Below are 18927 nucleotides of genomic sequence, written 5' to 3' on the forward strand. Positions count from 1 at the left end.
CAGGCCACGCTGTATTTGAACATGAAATCTGAGAGAAAAAACAGTAGATCTTGGCAGATTGGCATATCTTTAATATATTAAACAAAACATATCTGCTAGAAACATTCTATTCATATAAAAATGCAAAAAGACCCCTTTAAAACATTTCTTTGGCATATTTCCCTCCCCTCCCCCCGGACATTGCAGGAAGCTCTGTTGATATGTCATTCGCTTGTAAACAGACAAAACAAAGTGTAATTAGGAATACAAAGCTTTTTCTCTAATACTGTCACAATGCAGCAAGCAATAGAACCACGGGACATCAGCCAGGCTGGGGGGGCTGCAGTAAGGGTTTAAACTGTTAAATACCAGGGACAATGAAATATTTGAACATTTGACTGGGCAGAGAAGCCGAGGCAGGCAGGGAGTGGCAGGTTAAGCCCAGGGGTGCCCCAGCCCTGTGGGGTGAGACCAATCCCCACTAAGTGCTTTTTCCTCCCCTGGCTCGTGGCCCTGCCAGCCCCACGGCCCCTCGGAGGTAGCTGTGTTATTAAACTCATTTGCAGGTGGGGGAAACTGAGGCAGGGGAGGCTGGAAAGGGCAGGGGAGGCACCAGGCTCCCACCTTCCTCCTCTGCTTTGCTGCAGCCTCTCTGTGGCCTGGCTGTTTTACCTGTGTGCTGGGGAAAAGGGGAAGCTTGTTTTTCAATGGGAACAATAAGTGCTTATCCAGGTTCCAGCCCTCTGACTGCCTGAGGAAGGTCCCTAATTCCTTGGCACCATTCTCTTGCATTCCCAGGAATGGTCCCTGCTCCCCAGAATGATCTCTGCCTTCCTAAGAGCAAACCTAGGTGTTTTCTGAGCTTGAGCACCGGGATTAAGGACACAGAGCTGCTCTGGGCCTCTCCCACACCTTGGTTCTTTGGTGCTGTGGCACAGAGGGACAATCCTGGCTCCAGCAGCAGCACAGGTCTGCCAGCCCACCCCATTGCATGGCTTGAGCCTCTCAGGGCCTGGGAGCACTTTCTGGCTGTGGTTTTAGTGTCTGGAGCCTGTTGTGGCCGTTACTTTAGTGTCTGGCATCAAAGCAGTGCAGACAATCACCTCACCTTGGAGCTGAGGCTCCTCTTACCTTGTGCTTGGCTTTGCAATATGGCTTTGGCACGGCGCAGCCCCCAGGGCTGGCCCGCGGCTAGCAACGCTCCAGAGGCAGCAGCTGCTCCCCAGCAGCAGCCAGCTCAGGCTGGGGCTGCGGTGCCTGGACGTGAAGGGCACTTGGAGTGGTCCCTCAGCGGGGATATTGCAGTCGTGGCACGAGCAGGCCCTGGCCCAGTGCCCGGGGCAGGAGCAGGGCCCTCGCGTCACCTACGGCTCCGTCTATACATATATACATTCAATAATATAGCTTTGAAAAATAGACATTTCCTCTGTATAATATAAAATAGCATTTAGGATCAATCTCAAGTGACATGCAGGAGGGATTGAAGCACGGCTGCGGTTCCGGCACTGCGGTGGGAAGCTCGGAGCCTCCTCGGGGAGATGGGGGCTGTGCCCGGGGCAGCCGGAGCCCCCGGCCGTGCCGCCCATCCCCGCTAGTGCACATGGTGATCCCGCAGCGCTGCCCCCGCCGTGCCCCGAGCAGCTCCGGCCGCAGGAGAACGCTGCGCCCCTTGGTCCTTCCCCACCTTCACACGGTGGTTTCGCTCTTCCAGAGGCCGGTCTTCATGCCGGCCACACTATCGGCGCTGGCCAGGTTGATGTCGTACTTGCTGCCCTTGAGGCCGCCGTTGTGGCTGCCCACGTTCAGCGGGTACGAGCGGCGCTTCGCCTCCCTGTCGGCGCCGCCCGGCCGCAGGTTGTCCCGGCTGCCGCTCCTCCGGCGAGCCTCGGCCAAGTCGGGCACCCTCCGCCCGCCGTCGCTGCCCTCCGAGGGGCTGGGCACGGTGTCCCCATCCTGCGCCAGCCGCGGCCCCGCGCGGCCACCGCTGGCCGGGCTGGTCCTGCCGCTGGGGTAGCTCTCGGAGTGGCTGTTGTGGAGGCTCCCGCTCTCGCTGGACGGCTGCTCCGAGGGGCCCCGCAGCATTTTCAAGCGGTGGTGCTTCCCGTCCCGGCACGGCTTAGTTCTGCCCCGGTGGCTCCTGCGGCCGTGCAGGTTGCTGGTGCTGCTGTGCCGGACGGGCTTCCCGTCGGCAGCGTCCGGCTCCGGGCAGGGCGCCGGGCGAGTTTCCACCTGGCTCTGGGCTACCTGCAGGTTGGTGAGCTTGCAGCGGCCCCCGGCAGAGCCGGCGCTGCTGGGCGAGGAGGAGGAGGAGGCTCCGGAGCGAGCGGCCTCGGGCTCGCAGCCGATGAAGACCTGCGAGCCGTCCTCCGGCCCCAGCCCGGGGTGCACGTAGGCCTGCATGGGCAGCGCGTTCCGGTACGACGGGCAGCACGAGAACCAGGAGCTGAGCACGTCCCGGCGCCGCAGGCAGTGGTGGGCGAAGATGAAGAGCCCCAGCGCCACGGCGGTGACGCCGTAGAGGCAGCTGAAGACGATGTTGAGGTACCAGCGCTGCGACACGGCCATGGCGCCGAACGTCCACAGGGCCACGTACAGGGCGTGGGTGGCCACCAGCGCCCAGAACTGCACCCGCAGGGAGTACACACCGTCCCCCTCGGGGCAGGACGGCCCCGAGTTCAGCGTCACCGAGATGGACCCAGAGTCCGTCAGGAGGTCGCTGGTCCCCCCCAGCCGCGGCGGTGGCTCCAGCGGCTCCGGGATGGCTTTCTGGTGCGAGGGTCGGCACTGGAGGCTGAGCCCGGCGCAGAGGAAATAAATCCAGGTGACGAGCAGGATGAAAGCCACGGGGACGTAGAAAGCGCCCAGGCTGGGCCGCCACACCAGCCAGCAGCTGTGCGGGAGGAGAGCGGCTCTGAGCGCTCGTGGTGTGGAGCTGCTCGGCACCCCTGCCCCTCCACGGGCTCTGTGGAGCTGTGCCCGCTGCCTGGGCCATTTTCCTGGGCCGTTTTTTCCCAATGTATGGCTAACACTCAGGAAAAACTCACTGAACTTTTCCCAAACTTCTCGAGATTCCCAGTGCCACCAGTTCCCCTTGCCCCAATAGAGGGAGGCCACACGCGTGGGAGGGAGGAAGGGGGGAGCACAGACACTTACTAGGGGTTGTTGTCGTGGTAGTTCTGGATGTTGACAGCTGCTGTGATCCCACAGATGATGAGGGGGATCCCGCCGGCGATCAGGTAGAACCTGCGGGGAGGGGAAGTGTCAGTGCACACCTGGAGCCCGCGGGAGAGCACGGGATGGGTTTGTCCAGAAGAGAAATCCCGTCCCACCCCTGGAGATGCCCCCGTGGGGCCGGGGCAGGGGGAATGGGGGTGGGTACCGCAGCATGGGTCTGGGGGCTGCCTGGGACGTGTCCCTGTCCGGCTGCTGCGGCGCCTTCCAGGTCACCTCCTTGTAGAGCACTCGGGCTTTCACCGCCATCCAGAGCAGCGTGGAGAGGGACGAGTAGTGCAGGATGATGCCGACCTGCGGGAGGAGGCCGCGGTTGGGAAGGGGGTGCTGCAGGGAGGGGGAGCCGTGCCCCCCCAGGGCCCGTCCCACGGTGCTGGGCGCTGCCCGGTACCCACGGCCTGGCACACGGCCCGGTAGCCGGTGAGGGTGATGCCTCCCGCGAAGACGGCGGCCGTCATGGCGATGTGGAAGCAGAGGTTAAGCAGCATGTGCCAGCCCTTCCGCGGGATGAGGATGGTGCTGCAGGAACGAGAGCACAGTGGGTACCTGTGAGCTCCTGCCTGGCTCCCTTTGGCACAAATCCTGCACCTGGGGGAGGCACCAGCAGCCTGTCCCTGGCCATGGAGCGTGGCTGGAGGTGTGTGCCTGCACACGGCAAAGGAGCAGGACCCAGAGCCCTGGGCAGAACATTCCTGGAGGTCATCTCCTGAGAAACCCTGTCCTGAAGGGCCATGTCACTGCACGGCCATCCCCGTGCACCTTCTCCTGGCTGCTGGCACCTGGGGAGCTCCCCCCGCTGCCCACAGAGACACCCAGCAGCACAGCCCCAGACCACCAGCACAGCCCCCCAGACCACCAGCACAGCCCCCAGGCGCTCCCTCACCCGTGGTGGACGATGTAGGTGATGATGGTGGTGAAGAGGCAGAGCAGCAGCACGGCTGTGCAGGTGTACATGGCCGGGTGCAGCACCTCCACAGCGCCCTGTGCCTCGCTGGGGAAGCCACTGAGCTCCTGCACGGCACAGCACAGCCCGTCAGACCCCACAGCACCATCCCTGTGCCCCAAAGCCACCCCACCACCCTCCTGCAGCCCCCACGCTCCCACCCTGCTGCTCACCCCACGCTTACCATGAGCACGGCCACGTTGCTGAGGTGCCGGCAGTGCAGGGAGGTGACATTGGGCTCACGGGCAGCCAGCTGGCACCCCTCGGCGCTCCAGCCCCCCATGCCCCCCAGCACCTCGAAGTTCCAGTAGGCAGCCACGGGGTCTGTGCCCTCCCCGGGGTGTCGCAGGGACACGGCCACCGGCTCTGACAGGTTCCCCACTCCGCAGCCATCTGCAGCCACAGAGAAACGCGGTCAGCAGGACAAGTGACCCCCCTCCTCCTGCACCCCCAGAGGCGCTGGACACAGGGGCCCTGCACATCGCAGAGGCACCCATAAGGATCCCAGCACAATGCCCCGGGGAGCCCCAGGGGCACCCCAAGCACCCCGCCCTTACAGGTCCCGGCGTAGATGACTGGGGTGGCCACGCTGCGGCGTTTGCCGTCGTCGGCCAGGCGGGAGGAGTTCCCGGTGCTGCAGAAGAGTTTCCCGTTGCGGAACACCAGCAGCTGGAGCTTGCAGTCAGCCCCCGGTGTGGCTGGGGCGGGGCTGGCGAACAGGCTGGGGGGCAGCTGGATGGAGGCCAGGGCGATGCTGTTCTGCGGGTGCACGGTCACTGGTGAGCAGGGGCCGACCCGCAGCCCCCGACCCCCGGCGCTGCCGTACCTTGATGTGGAAGCTGCTCAGGGAGATGTTGGGGCGCCCCGTGGTGCAGCGCAGCCTGAGCTGCTGGTCGGGTGTGGGCTCAGCCCTCTGCTCGGCCAGGGGGGAACGTCCTGGGGGGGTCCCATCCCAGCGCTGGAACGCCACACAGCTCAGCCCCACGTAGCTCTCGGGCTTCACCACGTACGCCTCGAAGGCGATGTTGCGAGAGTTCTGCCGGCGTCACAGGAGGATCATCAGCCCTGGCACGGGCAGAGACCCTCCTGGCACAGCCAGAGACCCCACAGCAGCAGCCCACCCACCCCTCCTCCCCGTATCCAGCCCCAGCCCGTGTTCCCCCTCACCACTGCCATGTGCTGGGAGTTGCTGCCCAGCGTGTGGGCCGCGATCCTCTCCAGGGAGCGCACGATGCTGGTGCAGGCCTTCTCCTCCTTCTGGGACATCCACAGGATGTGGTCGTCCACCAGCATGATGTTACTGGCCATCTCCACGATCACGTCTGTCAGCTGGGGACAGCAAGCAGCTCTGCAAAGAGCTACCACCATCCCCCATAGAAACACCCCAATTCGTGCTTTTCCACCCCAAAAACACCAGGCTGCACTGGGGCAGGCAGGGGACACCTGCGGTGCTCATTACCTGCTTGATCTGGTCCACGTAGCCGATAAACTTCTCTATCATCTGGGCCACATAGAGGACATCAACCATGTCCGAGAAGTTGGCTGCCTCGGCCGTGTAGACGCGGAGCTGGTGAGCCAGGGTCAGGGCGTTGGAGGCGTTGATGGGCATCTGCAGGCGGATTAATGAGCACGGCCACGGCAGGACCACGGTCACCAGCTGTGCCCCCACGGCCCAGCCGAGCCCCCGGGCCCCTCACTCACCAGCACGAAGGTGTAGAGCACGCGGGTGATGTCGTTGGTGTAGAGGCAGTGGGAGTAGTCGCCGTCCTCCCAGCGCCCGGTGCGGTCACAGCGGCGCCACGCCTGCTTCTCGCCCGCCGAGCCCACGCCCGCCGGCCCCGCGGCGAACGGGTGCTGCAGGCACGGCTGGTAGGCCGTGATCCCTGCCAGGGTGCGGGGCCACCTGCGGGACCCGCACTCGGTGACCACCAGCAGCCCCGTCCCCAGCCTGCTCCCCCCGTGCGGCCCCTGCGCAGCTGCACCCGTGGGCTCCGCAGCTTCCTCTGCAAACCCTGCACTCTGGGGAGGCTGGGGTGATGCTCCCCCAAACCCCCACGCTCTCCAGTCCCGCATCCCGCTGGGCTCCGGCAGCGAGGGGGAAGCAGCGGGCAGCGGGGGGGGCACCGCTAATTTAAGCCACATTGACTGTGCCAGTAATTTATATTCCGTAAGGGCCCCGCCGGGGTTACGGCGGGCGCCCGGAGCCTTTCGTCTCGTGCCAGAGAAATTCCAACACCTCTGCTGCTGGAGCCAGGCTGCGCCGCCGGCACGGGAAGCCCTTCAAAAGCGCCCGCGCTCCCCGCGGCCCTTAATCGCTACCAGACGTGCGGTCACCTGCGGCGAGCAGAGCCCCCCGCACGCACCGCTCGCTCTCCGTGTGGCACCGGCCGCGTGTGTCCCCACCCGCCGCGCCACCTGCGCCACCGCGGTGCCCACCTGAAGTCCCCGCGGTTGTTGGTGACCCGCTCGGCCGGGCAGTAGGATGCAGAGGTCTCCAGCACCACGATCTCCACCTTCTTGCTGACGTTGCCCTGGGAGGTGGAGACGGCGCATTCCCACTCGCCGTTGGCGGAGACGTGGATGTTGGAGAGGATGAGCTCGCTGCGGGCACAGGAGAGGGGCTGGCACGGCGGGGCTACCCCACAGTGATCCCCCAAGCTTGGGGACATGGAGACACTCGCCATGAAGCACCAAAGGTGCCCACACTCGGCACTAGGTACCCACAAACCTATGAGTCCTGTGGCCACGAGTGGTTGTCCCCATCCCTTATCTCTGTTCCCATCTCCATCCCATTCCCGTCCCGGTGCCCATCCCTGACCTGGTGATGAAGGTGCAGTCATGGATCAGACTCTCCTCCACGATGACGCCCGTCTGCTCATCCTCCTGCACGGGCTCGCGGTTGTGGAACCACCGGATCTGGGTGCTGTTGTCCAGGTACGTGGCCGTGCACTGGAAGGGCAGCCTGTCGCCCTGGAAAACCACCTGGCGCAGCGACGGGATGAGGTGGTGGGTGTGCAGCTCCGGGGCTCCCGCTGCGGGGGACACAGGTGAGCCCGCGCCGCCGCCGCCGCCGCCGCCCCCGCCCCGGCCCCGGCTCACCGCAGCGGAGCTGCCCGTCCCGCGCCCCTCGCAGGGCCACGCCGCGGAGCTGCCGGGGGAACGCGCACGCCGTTCGCTCCGAGATCTGCGCCGGCCGCTCGCGGGCCCAGCGCAGCACCCAGCGCAGGTTGCAGTCGCACGTCAGGTACTCGGTGGCAAAGTCCCTGCAAAGGGATGGTGTCACGGGGCACCCGCAGGGTTCGGGCACCTACCAACCCCGAGACCCTCGGCAGGGCCCCTCCTGGGCGCTGAAATCCCAGGGCACCAACTCACACGACTTTCAGGGAGGGGAGCTCGTCAAAAACACCGGGCGGGAGGCTGGAGAAGATGTTTCCGGACATGTTCCTGCGGGACAGGAGAGAAAGGTGGCACGGGGGGCCAGGGCGCTGTTGGGAGAGGGGACACCTCGCAGGCCCCTTGCTGTGCCCGCACACCCCCTCGCTCTCAGGAGACGGGGGACAGGGCTGTCCAGGATGTCCCCAGGGAGCCACTTACAGTCGGAGGAGGTTGGGGAGCCCCTGGAAGACGCTGGCACTCAGGCAGCCGATGCGGTTGTTGGAGAGGTCCCTGCAAGGTGAGTGGAGGGGCCATCAGGGCTGGGGATGCCTCACTGTCCCCACTGGTGTCCCCAGGGCCAGCCCCGGGTGATCCGAGGGGTGGCACCGGCACTTACAGCCGCTTCAGCTCGGGGAGGCCGAGGAAGGCGCCCGGCTGGACTGTGCTGATCAGGTTGTTCTTCAGGTCCCTGCGGGGAGACAGACACGGATCTTGGCGTGCGCTGTGGGAGCCCCATCCCCAGGAGACACAGCACGAGCACAGCAGCTCCATCCCAGCCCCCATCCCCTCCCTTGGCCCCCCAGGCGCTGCCAACCCCTGCTCATTAGCAGTTTTCCATCACATTTCTCTCTGGTTATCTCTCCGAGGGATGCAGGGAAGGCTCCCCGCTGCTCCGGGGGATGCCTGGGCACACTCTGGGTGCCCTGCGGAGCACCGGGTGGCCCCGCACGCTGGCACTGGCTGCTGGCACCCACTGCTCCCGGACCAGCCGTGTCCCGCCGGGTTATCTCCTGTGTGCGGGATAAGAACACGGCCCCGGACGGGCTCTGCGGCCCTCGGGAAGCTCGTCTGAGCAATTAACCTGATTGCGGGTGCACATCTAACCGGGCTCGCCCGGCACACACTGCACTGGGGAGCACTGGTGGCACCGGCCGCTCTGCCCAGCCCCTGGGACCCGCGGCAACTTCTGCAGAGCACCGGCGCTGTCCGGGAGAGGAAATGGGATCCATATGGACCGTGTTTATTTATAGCAGTCTCAGCGGAGCTCGTCGCTGGGTCTCCCGCTGCTCTGCCCGCGGCCCTGGGGACACCCCGTGAGCCACAGCCCCTCTGGAGGGGCACAAACCAGCGGCGGGCATGGGGAGCGGTGCAACCCCTTCCAGCAGAGCCGGGGTGCGTGGGGGGAGCCCCGCCGGAGACCAGAGAGGCCCCTCCGGCAGAGGAAACGCAGCCGGCGTCATCCCGGCCCTGCTCGGCTGATGCAACAGCGCTGCCCGCGCCTGCCCTTCCCGGCGTTACCGACGGACAAACGCCCGTCCCGGCAGCTGCCAGGGCCGCAGGGCAGGCAGGTGTGCGGGCAGGTGTGCACAGGTGAGCGCTGGTGCTGAAGGAACAGCTCCGCTCACCTGCACTGCCACGGCCAGCAGCATCAGCGGGAGTCCCAGAGCGGCACCCACCCCACACACCCGTCCTGGTTCGTGCCCAGGGCCACCAGCGTGCCAGCCCCTGGCCAGCTGCATTTCCCAGGGACTCCCACCCCCCAGAACACCCCCAGCACACCCTGCCAGCCAAAACACATCCAGTGACCAAACTTGCGGCGCCTGGCTCAGGTCTGGGGGGTCTGGGTGCTGCAGGGACCACCAGCCGGGGCTGGGACCCACCGGGACCGTGCGGGGCCCCAGGGGTTTGCAGCCAGCCTGGCGCTGGGCCAGGGGCAGCCTTCCTCACTCAGGCACTTCCTCCCGCGGGCCAGGGCCGGGGCTCTGCTGCACATTTCCGATAAGGCTCCTCTTTTTCTCTGCTCTGCGCGTTTGCCTTTGCATTTCCTGCAAAGCCCCCTCCTCCCGCAGCCCCGGCGGGTGACGCTGCAGGCGTGAGAGCCAGCAGTGGCTCAGTGCCACGTGTGCATGGGGACCCCAATCACCAGGAGTGCACAGGGACCCCCACGGCAGCAGACCCCAGCCCCAAGGACCTGAGCCGTCCTGATTCACCGCCCGGAGCACGCTGTGTGAGCTCACAACTCCCTGTGCGCCCGCCGCAGACAGACAGACGGATGGACAGGGCTCGTCCTTGTCCCTGCTGTCACCCACCGAGCCCCCTCGCATCCCCCCAGCGCCGTTCCCAAGCGGGGCTCTGCTAATGAGCGCTCGCGGCCGCCGCCGCATACCGTCCCCGCTCAGACTCATTAATCTCATTACGCCGCTACAAATCACTGGAGATGCCAAGCCAGAGGGGAGGTGGCCCGTGGGGGCACCCCTGACATCCAGGAACGGGTTCCCCCCATTGTGCCGGGACCCCAAAGCACCCACGCTGGGTAGCCAGGGTGGGCAGGGGCATTGCCAGCCCCAGGATGGGACTGGAGGGGCCCCGCAGCCCCCACGGTGTCCCCGCCATGCCAGCCCGGGCTCTCCATGGGGCACGTCTGCGCCACGGCCCCAAACCGACCCGATGAAAACAATTATAGCTCCTGTCGAGGGCAATCAGGCGCGGCGCAGCGCGATGAGGCCGGCGGGGCCGGGGGAGCGCTGCCCACCCGCCCCAGGCCCCCTCTGACCCCGCGGGGAGCAGGAGGTGACCCGGGGCAGCTCCTCTCCAGGATACCGAGACCTTTAGGGGCACCCCAGGCTCGTGGGGGCTGCAGAGCTCTGGTTCTCCCCAGGTGTGGCCCCAGGACTCCCTGCCCGTGTCCCACGACCCCTCCTGCTCACGAGAGTGCGGGGCCAGGAGCGGGAGGTGACCCCACACCTTGACCCATGCTGGGGAGGGCTCAGCTGTGCGGGACGGTGTCCCCAAGGTGACTGCTTTTCACTCACCCCAAAAACAGCCCCGTGGGGATTTCCACGGGAGCCCACACAGCGCAGGAATGCGCGAGACCCTCGCAGGGCCACGGTGGGGAACAAAACACCCTCAGTGCCGGTCCCCGTGCCTGCATACCTACAGATCAAACCCATATGGGGGCCATAAATCTCCCCTTCTCGCAGCTCCCTCCATAGAGATGCCTTTCATGGAGAGATAAGAAAGTTGACTTTGTTCGGGGGGACAATGTCGCTTTTCATACCGGCCCTCACGGAGCGCGGCCCCCCCGGCGCCTCCCGCCCCACTGCAGCTCCCGGGGTCCCCGGGATGCCCGTGGGTGCCAGTGGCAATTCTGCGCTGCAGTGCTGCTCCTGCTGCAGCACATCAGGAGCAGAACGCGAGTGATGGCGCTACCGCCCACCATGGAACCTGCATTCCACCGCCCGACCCCCACTCACAGCTTCTCCAGAGCCCGCAGCCCGAAGAAGGAGCCGTTCTCCAGCACCGAGATCTTGTTGTTGCTCAGCAGCCTGTGGGAAGAGCAGAGGGAGAGGGGCAGCCCCGTTACCTCACCTGCCGTGCCCCGGGGACCCAGAGCTGGCGGGGGGTGAGGACAGGCAGAGCCCCCCAATGGCTGTGCCACCGTGCTGGTGGCCATGGAGAGCTCCAGGGACAGGCTTGGTGGCCAGGAGGGAGCATGGATTGCAGTGCTGGGATGCAGAAGCCGCGTGGGGATGCTCTGCATGGTCTGCGTGCCATGGACCACAAGGACCGACTGCCACGGGATCCCTGCTCTGGCTCTCGGGACATCACCTCGGTGCAAGCAGTGACACGTGCAGGAGGTGACCCCCACCCCAGCACCAGGAGGGCACCCCAAGGCCTGCAGCTCCTGATGGCCGCGGCATTGTGGCTGTCCCAGGAGCCTCCCAGCAGTGAGATTTCATCCCCAAATAAACAGCTTTGCTGCCCAAAGGGCCCCTTGCGGGGTGACGGGAGTGGACAGAGAGGGCTCCAGCACCCGGCCGTTCAGCCAGGAGCTCATTAAAGATCTTCAGCGCAATTATCAGAGCCAGAGCCGGCTCTCGGGGACCGGCGCTGGCTCCCCGGAACTCCCGAGCGGCCGCGTGGGCACCGGGACAGCAGCGCCGGCAAAGCGACCCCGAGACGGAGCGGAGGCAGGCGGGCCGGGAGGGCATCCTGGAGCCCCGGCCGGGGGGAGCCGGGGAAAAAAGGGCTCATTGAGGGCCGGGCCGGGCTGTTTACACACGGGCGGGCCCGGCTGAATGGCCGCTGTGTGCTGTGCAATGAGCCCGGCCCCTCCGGACGCGCTGCCCGCGGAGCCGCGCTCGGCTCGGGGCAGGAGCGGCCCCGGGAGCCGCAGCCCCCCAGGCTGGGTGCGAGGGAAGCGCCGGGCTCTGGCAGCGCAGCCCCCGCATCCTGTGCTAATGAGGAGCCGCCACCGGGCACCGGCGCGGCCGCGGGGCCCTCGACCCGGCCGGCGGGGAGCGGAAACGTCCGGCGGCCCCGGCAGCTGCAAATTGCTTCCACACGGCCAGGGCCGTGCCTGACCCTCTCCTCCCCGCCGGGACCTCTCCTCGCCAGGGCCCGGCTGGCCCGGGACCCTTCCCCAGCGTCAGGGGATGTTTCCATCGCTCCTGGCAGTGCCCCAGCCACGGCGAGCCCAATTCCCCGCCGCGGCATCGGTGGGGGCTGTTGCTCAAGGCCGTGCTGTCCCCAAGGGCTCCGAGAGTTTTTCGTGGCAGCCGCAGGAGATTTCACAACCGAAGGCACTGCTGTGCGGGGGGATGCAGCCGTGGCCGTGGTGGCAGAACCGGAGCACCGGACCCGCGCCCCACCGGGAACGCAGCCCCGGCTGAGCCCCGGGGATGCTCGCTCAGACCCCCGGGACCATCCGCACCTCTGCCACAGCACCACAGCTCCTGCCTTAAAAGGCGACGCTCCTGACTCCCAGCAGGATCTGCTGCCCCCGGGATCCGCAGCCAGGGATGCCCCACCCGGGGCAAAGCCACCCCCGGAGCCCTCCAGAGAAAGGCCGGGACTCCTGCACAGCTCAGGGCACCGGGAGCTGCAGGTGCTGCCCGGCTCTGTCCTTTCTCGAGGAGAAGAGGTCCTTGACTCAAAGGAGGGTTGGCACAAAAAGGCTGTGCTGACAGTGACACTGCCCAAAACTTTTCTTCCCAATAAAACTTTTCCTGGTAGGGATCCTGGCTCTTTTCTTCCCTGTCCCACCGAAGCCATCTGGGTCGCACTCCCCAGTTCCAGCCCACATCCTCCAACACGGGTTTGTTTTGTTTTCTCTAGTTTCATGGATATTATGTTCCAAATTGTTTTCTGTTTGGGTTTTTGGGTTTGGTTTTTTTTCCCCAGGAAGTTCTCATCAGGCTCCACGGCACTTTCCATTCCCACATGTCCACAGGCGGCAGAGCTGTGTGTGGGTCCTTGGCACTGTCCCCTTACAAGATATCAACTGAGAACCCCCAAATGCAGTGGGATTTTTGTGCCCACGAGGCCACTCCGACCCAACCCACGAGGGTCACGGGCCAGCAGCCCCTGAGCCACCCTGGGGGCCCACTGGGCATGTGGGGATGGGCCCAGAGCCCCCCACTGCATTTCAGACTCTGAGAGCTGCCCTGGGAGGGGGGATCAGCTGGGGGGAAAGGGGGTTCAGGGCTGGGAGCCACCCACTGCCCCCGGCTCTCCGAGTCCAGGCTGCTGTGGCTAGGGGATGCAGGCAGGGGTTCCAGGGGTCCCCACACGCTCACCGAGGTCTGGGGGTGCAGAGGGGGCCCGGTGCCCTCCATTCCATCCATCTACAGGCTTGGCTGGCCATGGAAACAGAGCCGCGGCCTCTGGAGCTGCTGCTCATCCCCAGCCCAGTCCTGGAGCGATGAGCCGGGAGAGAGGGCTGAGGATCCCTCTCACCCCCAGGCTCGGTGCCCTCCCACCCAAAACGGGACCCTCATCCTGCCCGGTGCCCCGGGACCCTCCGGGCGCGGAGCGTGGGCGGGCGGGGGCTCCTGCCGGGGCCAGCCCCGCCACGGGGACAATAATCGGCTAATTGAGCGGCGGCTGGAAAAGTCCCCCTGGACAATGCGGGGATTAAGGACCGGAGCGTGGAGTCAAACGGAAACGATGGGGGATGCGTGGTGGGGAGCCCCAAGGAGCATCCTTGGGTCTGGAAGGGGTGCAGCATCCGCGCTCCGACCCCCCCTCACCGCGGCTGTGGGGGCTTGGAGCCCGCGAGGCTGCCGGCAGAGAGATACAGATCCCTTCTCCTCCTCCTCTCCTCTTTTTTCATCTCAAAAAGAGGAGCCAAAAGCGAAAAAAACAAGATTGTTTTTTCAAGCGTGCTGGAATCCACTTGGATAAATAACAGCTCCAGAAACTGGGCTGCTGAAACAATAAACTTCCTCTGGACCCAACCAAAAAAGGACGCGGGGAGACGGTGGCTCCCCAGCCCGGGCAGCGGCGCGGGGTTCCTGGGGGGCCGCGCTGGGGGCGGGGACCGGCCCGGCTCTGCTCTCCAAGTGCGGTAATTCAAAGCATATGCCGGGAGCAGATACGGCACAGGGCTGCGCCCCGAGCACGGCTCGCTGCTCTGCACAGGGATTTGGGAAGAGAAAAGAGGGGCCCCGGGGCTGCTGAGAGGTGATGAAGGCTCTGGCAATGAGAAAGGCTCTGGGGGCGGCAACCCAGAGGGACCCCAGGGAATCCTGGGGGGGCTCTGCAGCATCCCAGAGGGACCCACAGCATCCCAGGGGGATCCCACGGAATCTCGGGGGGCTCTGCAGCATCCCAGAGGGACCCCACAGCATTCCAGGGGGCTCTGCAGCATCCCAGAGGGACCCCACAGCATTCCAGGGGGCTCTGCAGCATCCCAGAGAGACCCACAGCATCCCAGAGGGACCCACAGCATCCCAGAGGGACCCCACGGAATCTCAGGGAATTCTGCAGCATCCCAGAGGGACCCACAGCATCCCAGGGGGGAACCCACATTCCAGCAAGGACCCCACAGCTCCCAGAAGGAGCCTTGCATTCCGGAGGGGACCCCACAGCCTCCCAGAGGGACCCCACATCTCCCAACCCAGTGGGGCTGGAGAAGCCCAGAGCTGGGGGATCCTCCCCTCCCTGCTTTGTTTGGGTGCTCGGGGGCTCTTCCCCTCCCTGTGCCGTGCCCGGGCGTTTCCTGCAGCCTCACGTCACGCCGGGCTATTTCGGATGGTGAAAATTATTGTTCCAACCCTCGGCTTTTGTTAGCACAGGAAAAATAAGCCCTGGAGAGAGGGCGAAGCCTCCAGAGCCAGCCTGGGCCGGGATGCTCTGACACACCGGGCAGCAGCACGACCTGCAGCCCCTGGAAAAGCCAAACCTGATGGAGCTGCGGCCCAATAAACAACAAATAAAAAGCTGAAGAAGGCTTGAGAAAGAAACCATCTGCAGGGCCCAGGATAGAGCGGCCTTGGAGCGGGGAGTTCAAGTAGAACTGGAAATTGGTCATAAGTCAAAGCCCTCTATTCCCTGCAGACAATCTGTAATTTCAGTGCAATCAAGCTGTGCACATAAATGAGGCCTGTGCTGGGATTCCACATCTGGAAGAGGTTTGGGCTCCCGCCCGTGTGACAGCGGGGCTGGCCGAGTCTCTCCAGCCCTCGTTAGGGATGTGGTGCTTTTTCCACGGGCGATTAGCACGGGGTCAGCTGGGGGGATTAAAGCCTTGTTAATCCCTGTCTGCAGCACCCCGGCACCTCAGCCACGGCCCCCAGAGGTGCCAAATGCCCCGGTAAGAGCTGGAGCAGCATGTGGGGCTGGGGCCACGCTGTGCCCAGGCTGTGCTGGTGCCAGCCCTGCCAAAACAGCCCGGTGACCTCCCCAGGGCCACGAGTCAGAGCGGGGTGACAACCCAAGGGGCGAGGCTGGCACTCCTGCAGGGTGTAACTGGGTATGAACTGGGGTGGGTGGTGGAGGGCACACACTGAGAAACGTCTGCTGGGGCTGGAGGGGATGTGTGAGCATCACCCAGAGCCACAGCCACCCCTGGAGAGCCCTGCAGGGCACGAGGGGAGGACACAGCTCTGCTCAGCACACTCCCCATCAGACACCAACACATCCCCTGGATGCTGGGACCACGGCCGAGCCCTGCAGTGGCTGTAGGGTCCCTGAGGCCACAGACATCCCTCACCCCTTGTCCCTGTCCCTCATCCCTGCCCTGCCCACCCAGGGGTGATGCCAGCAAGCGTTTTCAGGCGTGGGGGGTAAATGTGCAGCAGCTGCTCTGGAGGCAGAGCAGGATTCCTCAGCACAGGCCTAATAATTAAAGATAAATAAAGCAAGAGTGTGGGAAAAAGCCAAATGGGAGGCGGGATGAGGGACCCACAGGGTGACAGAGCCCCTCCAGCCACTGGAGCTTCCCTGGCCACCCGCCTGTCCCCGGCCACTGCCTGGACAGCTGGACCTGCGGCCAGGCCAGGGTCCCTCCCGTGCTGGCGGCTGCTGGGAAGAGCCTCCCCCGTGCTGAGCACTCCTGATTCCAGGCTGGACCGGATGAGCGTTGGAACACGCTCTGCTTTGAAGCGTTACTGCCCCAAACATTTCCTGCAGCAGGGGCAGGAGCAGCGCTGAGCACCCTGGGGGACAGATGGGACTCGAGCACCCTGGGGCACAGATGGGACCTGGCACCCTGGGGCACGTGTAGGAGCCCAGCTCAGCCGCAGAATTGAAGATTTGGCTGTCCCCAGCAGGATGTCCCCAAGGCACGTGCAGCCCCTGCCACATGCCTGGGCCCCTCCACTCCCTGCCCGCACCCCAGTGGCTCCAGGAGACGCTCCCAAAGTCGGAGCCTCTGGTTTTGATTGTTCCATCTGGAAAGGGTTTGGAATAAATCATGTTTACTGCACGAGAGCAGAGCCAGGGTCACCGCATATTTGTAGGTTCCTGCCTACGCCTGTAGGTTTCATGTCACGTTTTAGTGGGATCGTGTAATGCCCTAATGCTTCTGCACGGTCATCCCGGCCCCTGCAAGGGAGCCTCAGCACAGGCAGCACAAACCCTGGGAACAGCTGGGCAGGGCCCTGGAGCAGCCATGGGCTGTGGGATGGGATTTTCCCCAACACAAACTGACAAAGGACTAAACGTCCCCACGGGTGTTTGCGGGGGGCTGACACACAAGGAAGGGCCATGAGAGCAAAGACACGAAGAGCAAAGCTCACGAGTGTGATGGAGAGCCCAGCTGTCACCTGCCCGAGGGCCCCCAGTGTCCCCCACCGAGGGAAGGCCAGGACACCCATCAGTGCTGCTGCTCTGGGACAATTTGTGCTTTTAATGTGGCTGTTGCACTCAGAGCCTGCTCATGGCACTGTCCTGTTTGTGGCCACTCTCCACATGGGGACAGCGGGGACAGCGGGGTCACCTTCGCTGCCACCATCACCCCAAAGCGAGGGCTCTGTGCAGCGAGGGGCACCCGGGGAGCCTGAGCAATGACAACGCGACCCACGGGCTCGGGAGTGTGAGAGCAGCCCCCAAACCCGATCAAGGTGGGAGCCCCGGCCGTGCTGACACGGGCACACCAACCCCGACGGGACACCGCTCCGGGGGAGAGCGGCGCTCCCCCAACTGCAGCGCTGCCAGCCCAGCCTCCAATCCAGATCTTAATTCAAACATCTCCTCTGGAGTTATAAATAAACCCTGCAGCGAGCAGCACACGGCTGCCAGCTCCAGCCGAACCCCAGCCCCCGGCGCGGGGGCCGCGAGGAGCAGGAGCCTTTAGGGACCGAGCAGAGCTTTAGAACCTCTGCACAACCCCCAGACCCATTAACCGCTCCTGATCCCTTCTCAGTAAATATTTCCAGGGACAGCAGCCGCTTTCAAACAAAAACATGTTCCCAGCACGCAGAAACGCTGCGGAGGGAAGCAGGAGAAAGAGCCCGTTTCCTGCATTTCCAGCTCACGTCCACACCAGCCCCGCTCCGCCGCCGCGCCGTGGGGACAGCGGGGTCCCCTCGGCAGCCCAGAGCCTCGACACCCCTTCAGCGCGATTTAAACCACGCCACGCAGCACCGAGCGCCGCTTTGGCTGCTGCAGAGTCGCTTATTGAGAGAAAAAAGTAACTTCATTGCGCTCCCGACCGCGCGGGGCTTCACTCCCAGTCCCCGAGTCCCGGTTCCCGAGTCCCCGCCAGGCACGGGGCGATGCGGAGAGCCCCCGGTGTGCAGCTCCGGCACGGAGAGGGCTCAGCCAGACCCACGCGTGGGCTCCCGTCCCGCTCAGGCTGTCCCGGGGCAGCAGGGGAGGGGCGGCAGCGCGGCCGGGGCAGAGCCGGGCCGGAGGGAGATGCTGGGGAGATGCTGGGGAGATGCTGGGGAGATGCTGGGGAGATGCTGGGGAGATGCGGGGGAGATGCTGGGGAGATGCTGGGGGAGATGCTGGGGAGATGCCCGGAGCAGCGGGCGATGCCCGGGACGCTGCCGGTCGCGGTACTCACAGCGTGACGGTGCCGTCGGGCAGCAGGCGCGGCTCGGGGGGCGCGGGGAGCCCCCCGCCGCTGCAGACCACCCTCCGCCGGGGCGCGCCGGGGCCGCCGCCCACCTTGGCCCGCTCGGCCGCGCACTTGCAGCCCAGGCTGAGCGCGGGGCAGCTCCGCGCACCGGCCCCGGGGCCGCTCAGCGCCGCCGCCAGCAGCACCAGCGCCGCCGCCCGCCGCATGGCCCCGGCCCCGGGCCACGGCTCCGGGCTCCGGCTCCGCGCCCGCCGCCGCCCCGCTCCCCGGGGCGGCTCCGGCGGCGCCGCCTCCCCCGCTCGCCGCGCTCCGCCGCCGGCCCTGGCGCCTCCCCCGGCCCGCCCCGGCCCGCCCCGGCCCCGCCGAGGGCAGCGGCTCGGCCCCCCCGACGGCACCGGCGAGGAGGAGCGGGGGAGACCCGCCCGGGCAGGAGCCCGAGCCCCGCGGGGTCCCGCAGGACCGAGAGCGGGGGTCCCCACGGAGCAGAGCTGGGGTTCTGCGCCCCCCCCGGAGGGCTCCGGCTGCTCCCACCCCCGGGCCGAGCTGGAGCCCTGCGTGGGTCAGAGCCACGAGGGCCGTGTGGCCGCCCTGCGGTGCCTCGCTGTGACATCGCGGCTGTGACAGGCACAGGGTGAGGAGCTTGGTGACACACACGTGGGCCCGGCAGATCTGCACACGGGAGCTGTGCGGGCTCCCGCTGCCTGTGGGACCCCGGTGAAGGAGCTCCCTGCACAGTTCACGCCGTGGTCACTGCTCCGTCCCCTCCCAGCCGCCGCTCTGCAGTTAACACTCGTCCCCCTCGGCTTCCCGCTTTGCTTCACTGCCTTTCACGCTAAGTTCAATATTTTCCTTCCCGCTCCCCCCTCCCACATCCCCGCTGCCTCTCGCCTGACTCCAGCCCTCTCGTCCGCCCGGGGCTCGGCTTCTCCGAGGCCACGGCTCGCTGCAGCGTCAAATCAAAAGGATCAAAAGCCGGCAATGAAGTCTGCAGGACCCCGTGCCAGGGAGAGGAGGAAAAGGGTCATGGAAGGACGACAAGACGATGCTGGGAATGCGGTTTCTCTCCAGGACCAAGAGTTCCTGGAGGGGA

The 18927-nt window shown here is 65.6% G+C and overlaps 1 protein-coding gene across 1 annotated transcript; it reads right to left on the reverse strand.

Annotated features, from left to right (window-relative positions):
• Window positions 1-50: 50 nt before the first annotated feature.
• On the reverse strand, window positions 51-18043 carry ADGRA2 (adhesion G protein-coupled receptor A2). The gene is made up of 19 exons (XM_033081348.1): window positions 17823-18043; window positions 10783-10854; window positions 7926-7997; window positions 7748-7819; window positions 7526-7597; window positions 7253-7416; window positions 6972-7185; window positions 6590-6754; window positions 5855-6056; window positions 5613-5762; window positions 5321-5482; window positions 4980-5189; window positions 4711-4912; window positions 4338-4546; window positions 4094-4221; window positions 3606-3729; window positions 3359-3504; window positions 3133-3222; window positions 51-2869 (listed from the first exon to the last, which is right to left on the reverse strand). Exons 1-19 carry the CDS (start codon window positions 18041-18043, stop codon window positions 1666-1668), a joined length of 3879 nt encoding a protein of 1292 aa, XP_032937239.1. The 3' UTR covers window positions 51-1665.
• Window positions 18044-18927: the final 884 nt, after the last annotated feature.

Source organism: Catharus ustulatus, chromosome 27 (genome assembly GCF_009819885.2).
Source record: "Catharus ustulatus isolate bCatUst1 chromosome 27, bCatUst1.pri.v2, whole genome shotgun sequence".
In the NCBI taxonomy this organism is placed as follows: domain Eukaryota; kingdom Metazoa; phylum Chordata; class Aves; order Passeriformes; family Turdidae; genus Catharus; species Catharus ustulatus.

Bases quoted from the DNA above. Each gene is read 5' to 3' on its own strand.
- ADGRA2 (XM_033081348.1), bottom strand. From the start codon at position 18,043: ATGCGGCGGGCGGCGGCGCTGGTGCTGCTGGCGGCGGCGCTGAGCGGC. The intron at 7,417-7,525 runs GTGAGTTGGTGC...ATCCCTTTGCAG, and splicing joins CTCCCCTCCCTGAAAGTCGT to GGACTTTGCCACCGAGTACC. The intron at 3,730-4,093 runs GTGAGGGAGCGC...TCGTTCCTGCAG, and splicing joins ACCTACATCGTCCACCACGG to CACCATCCTCATCCCGCGGA.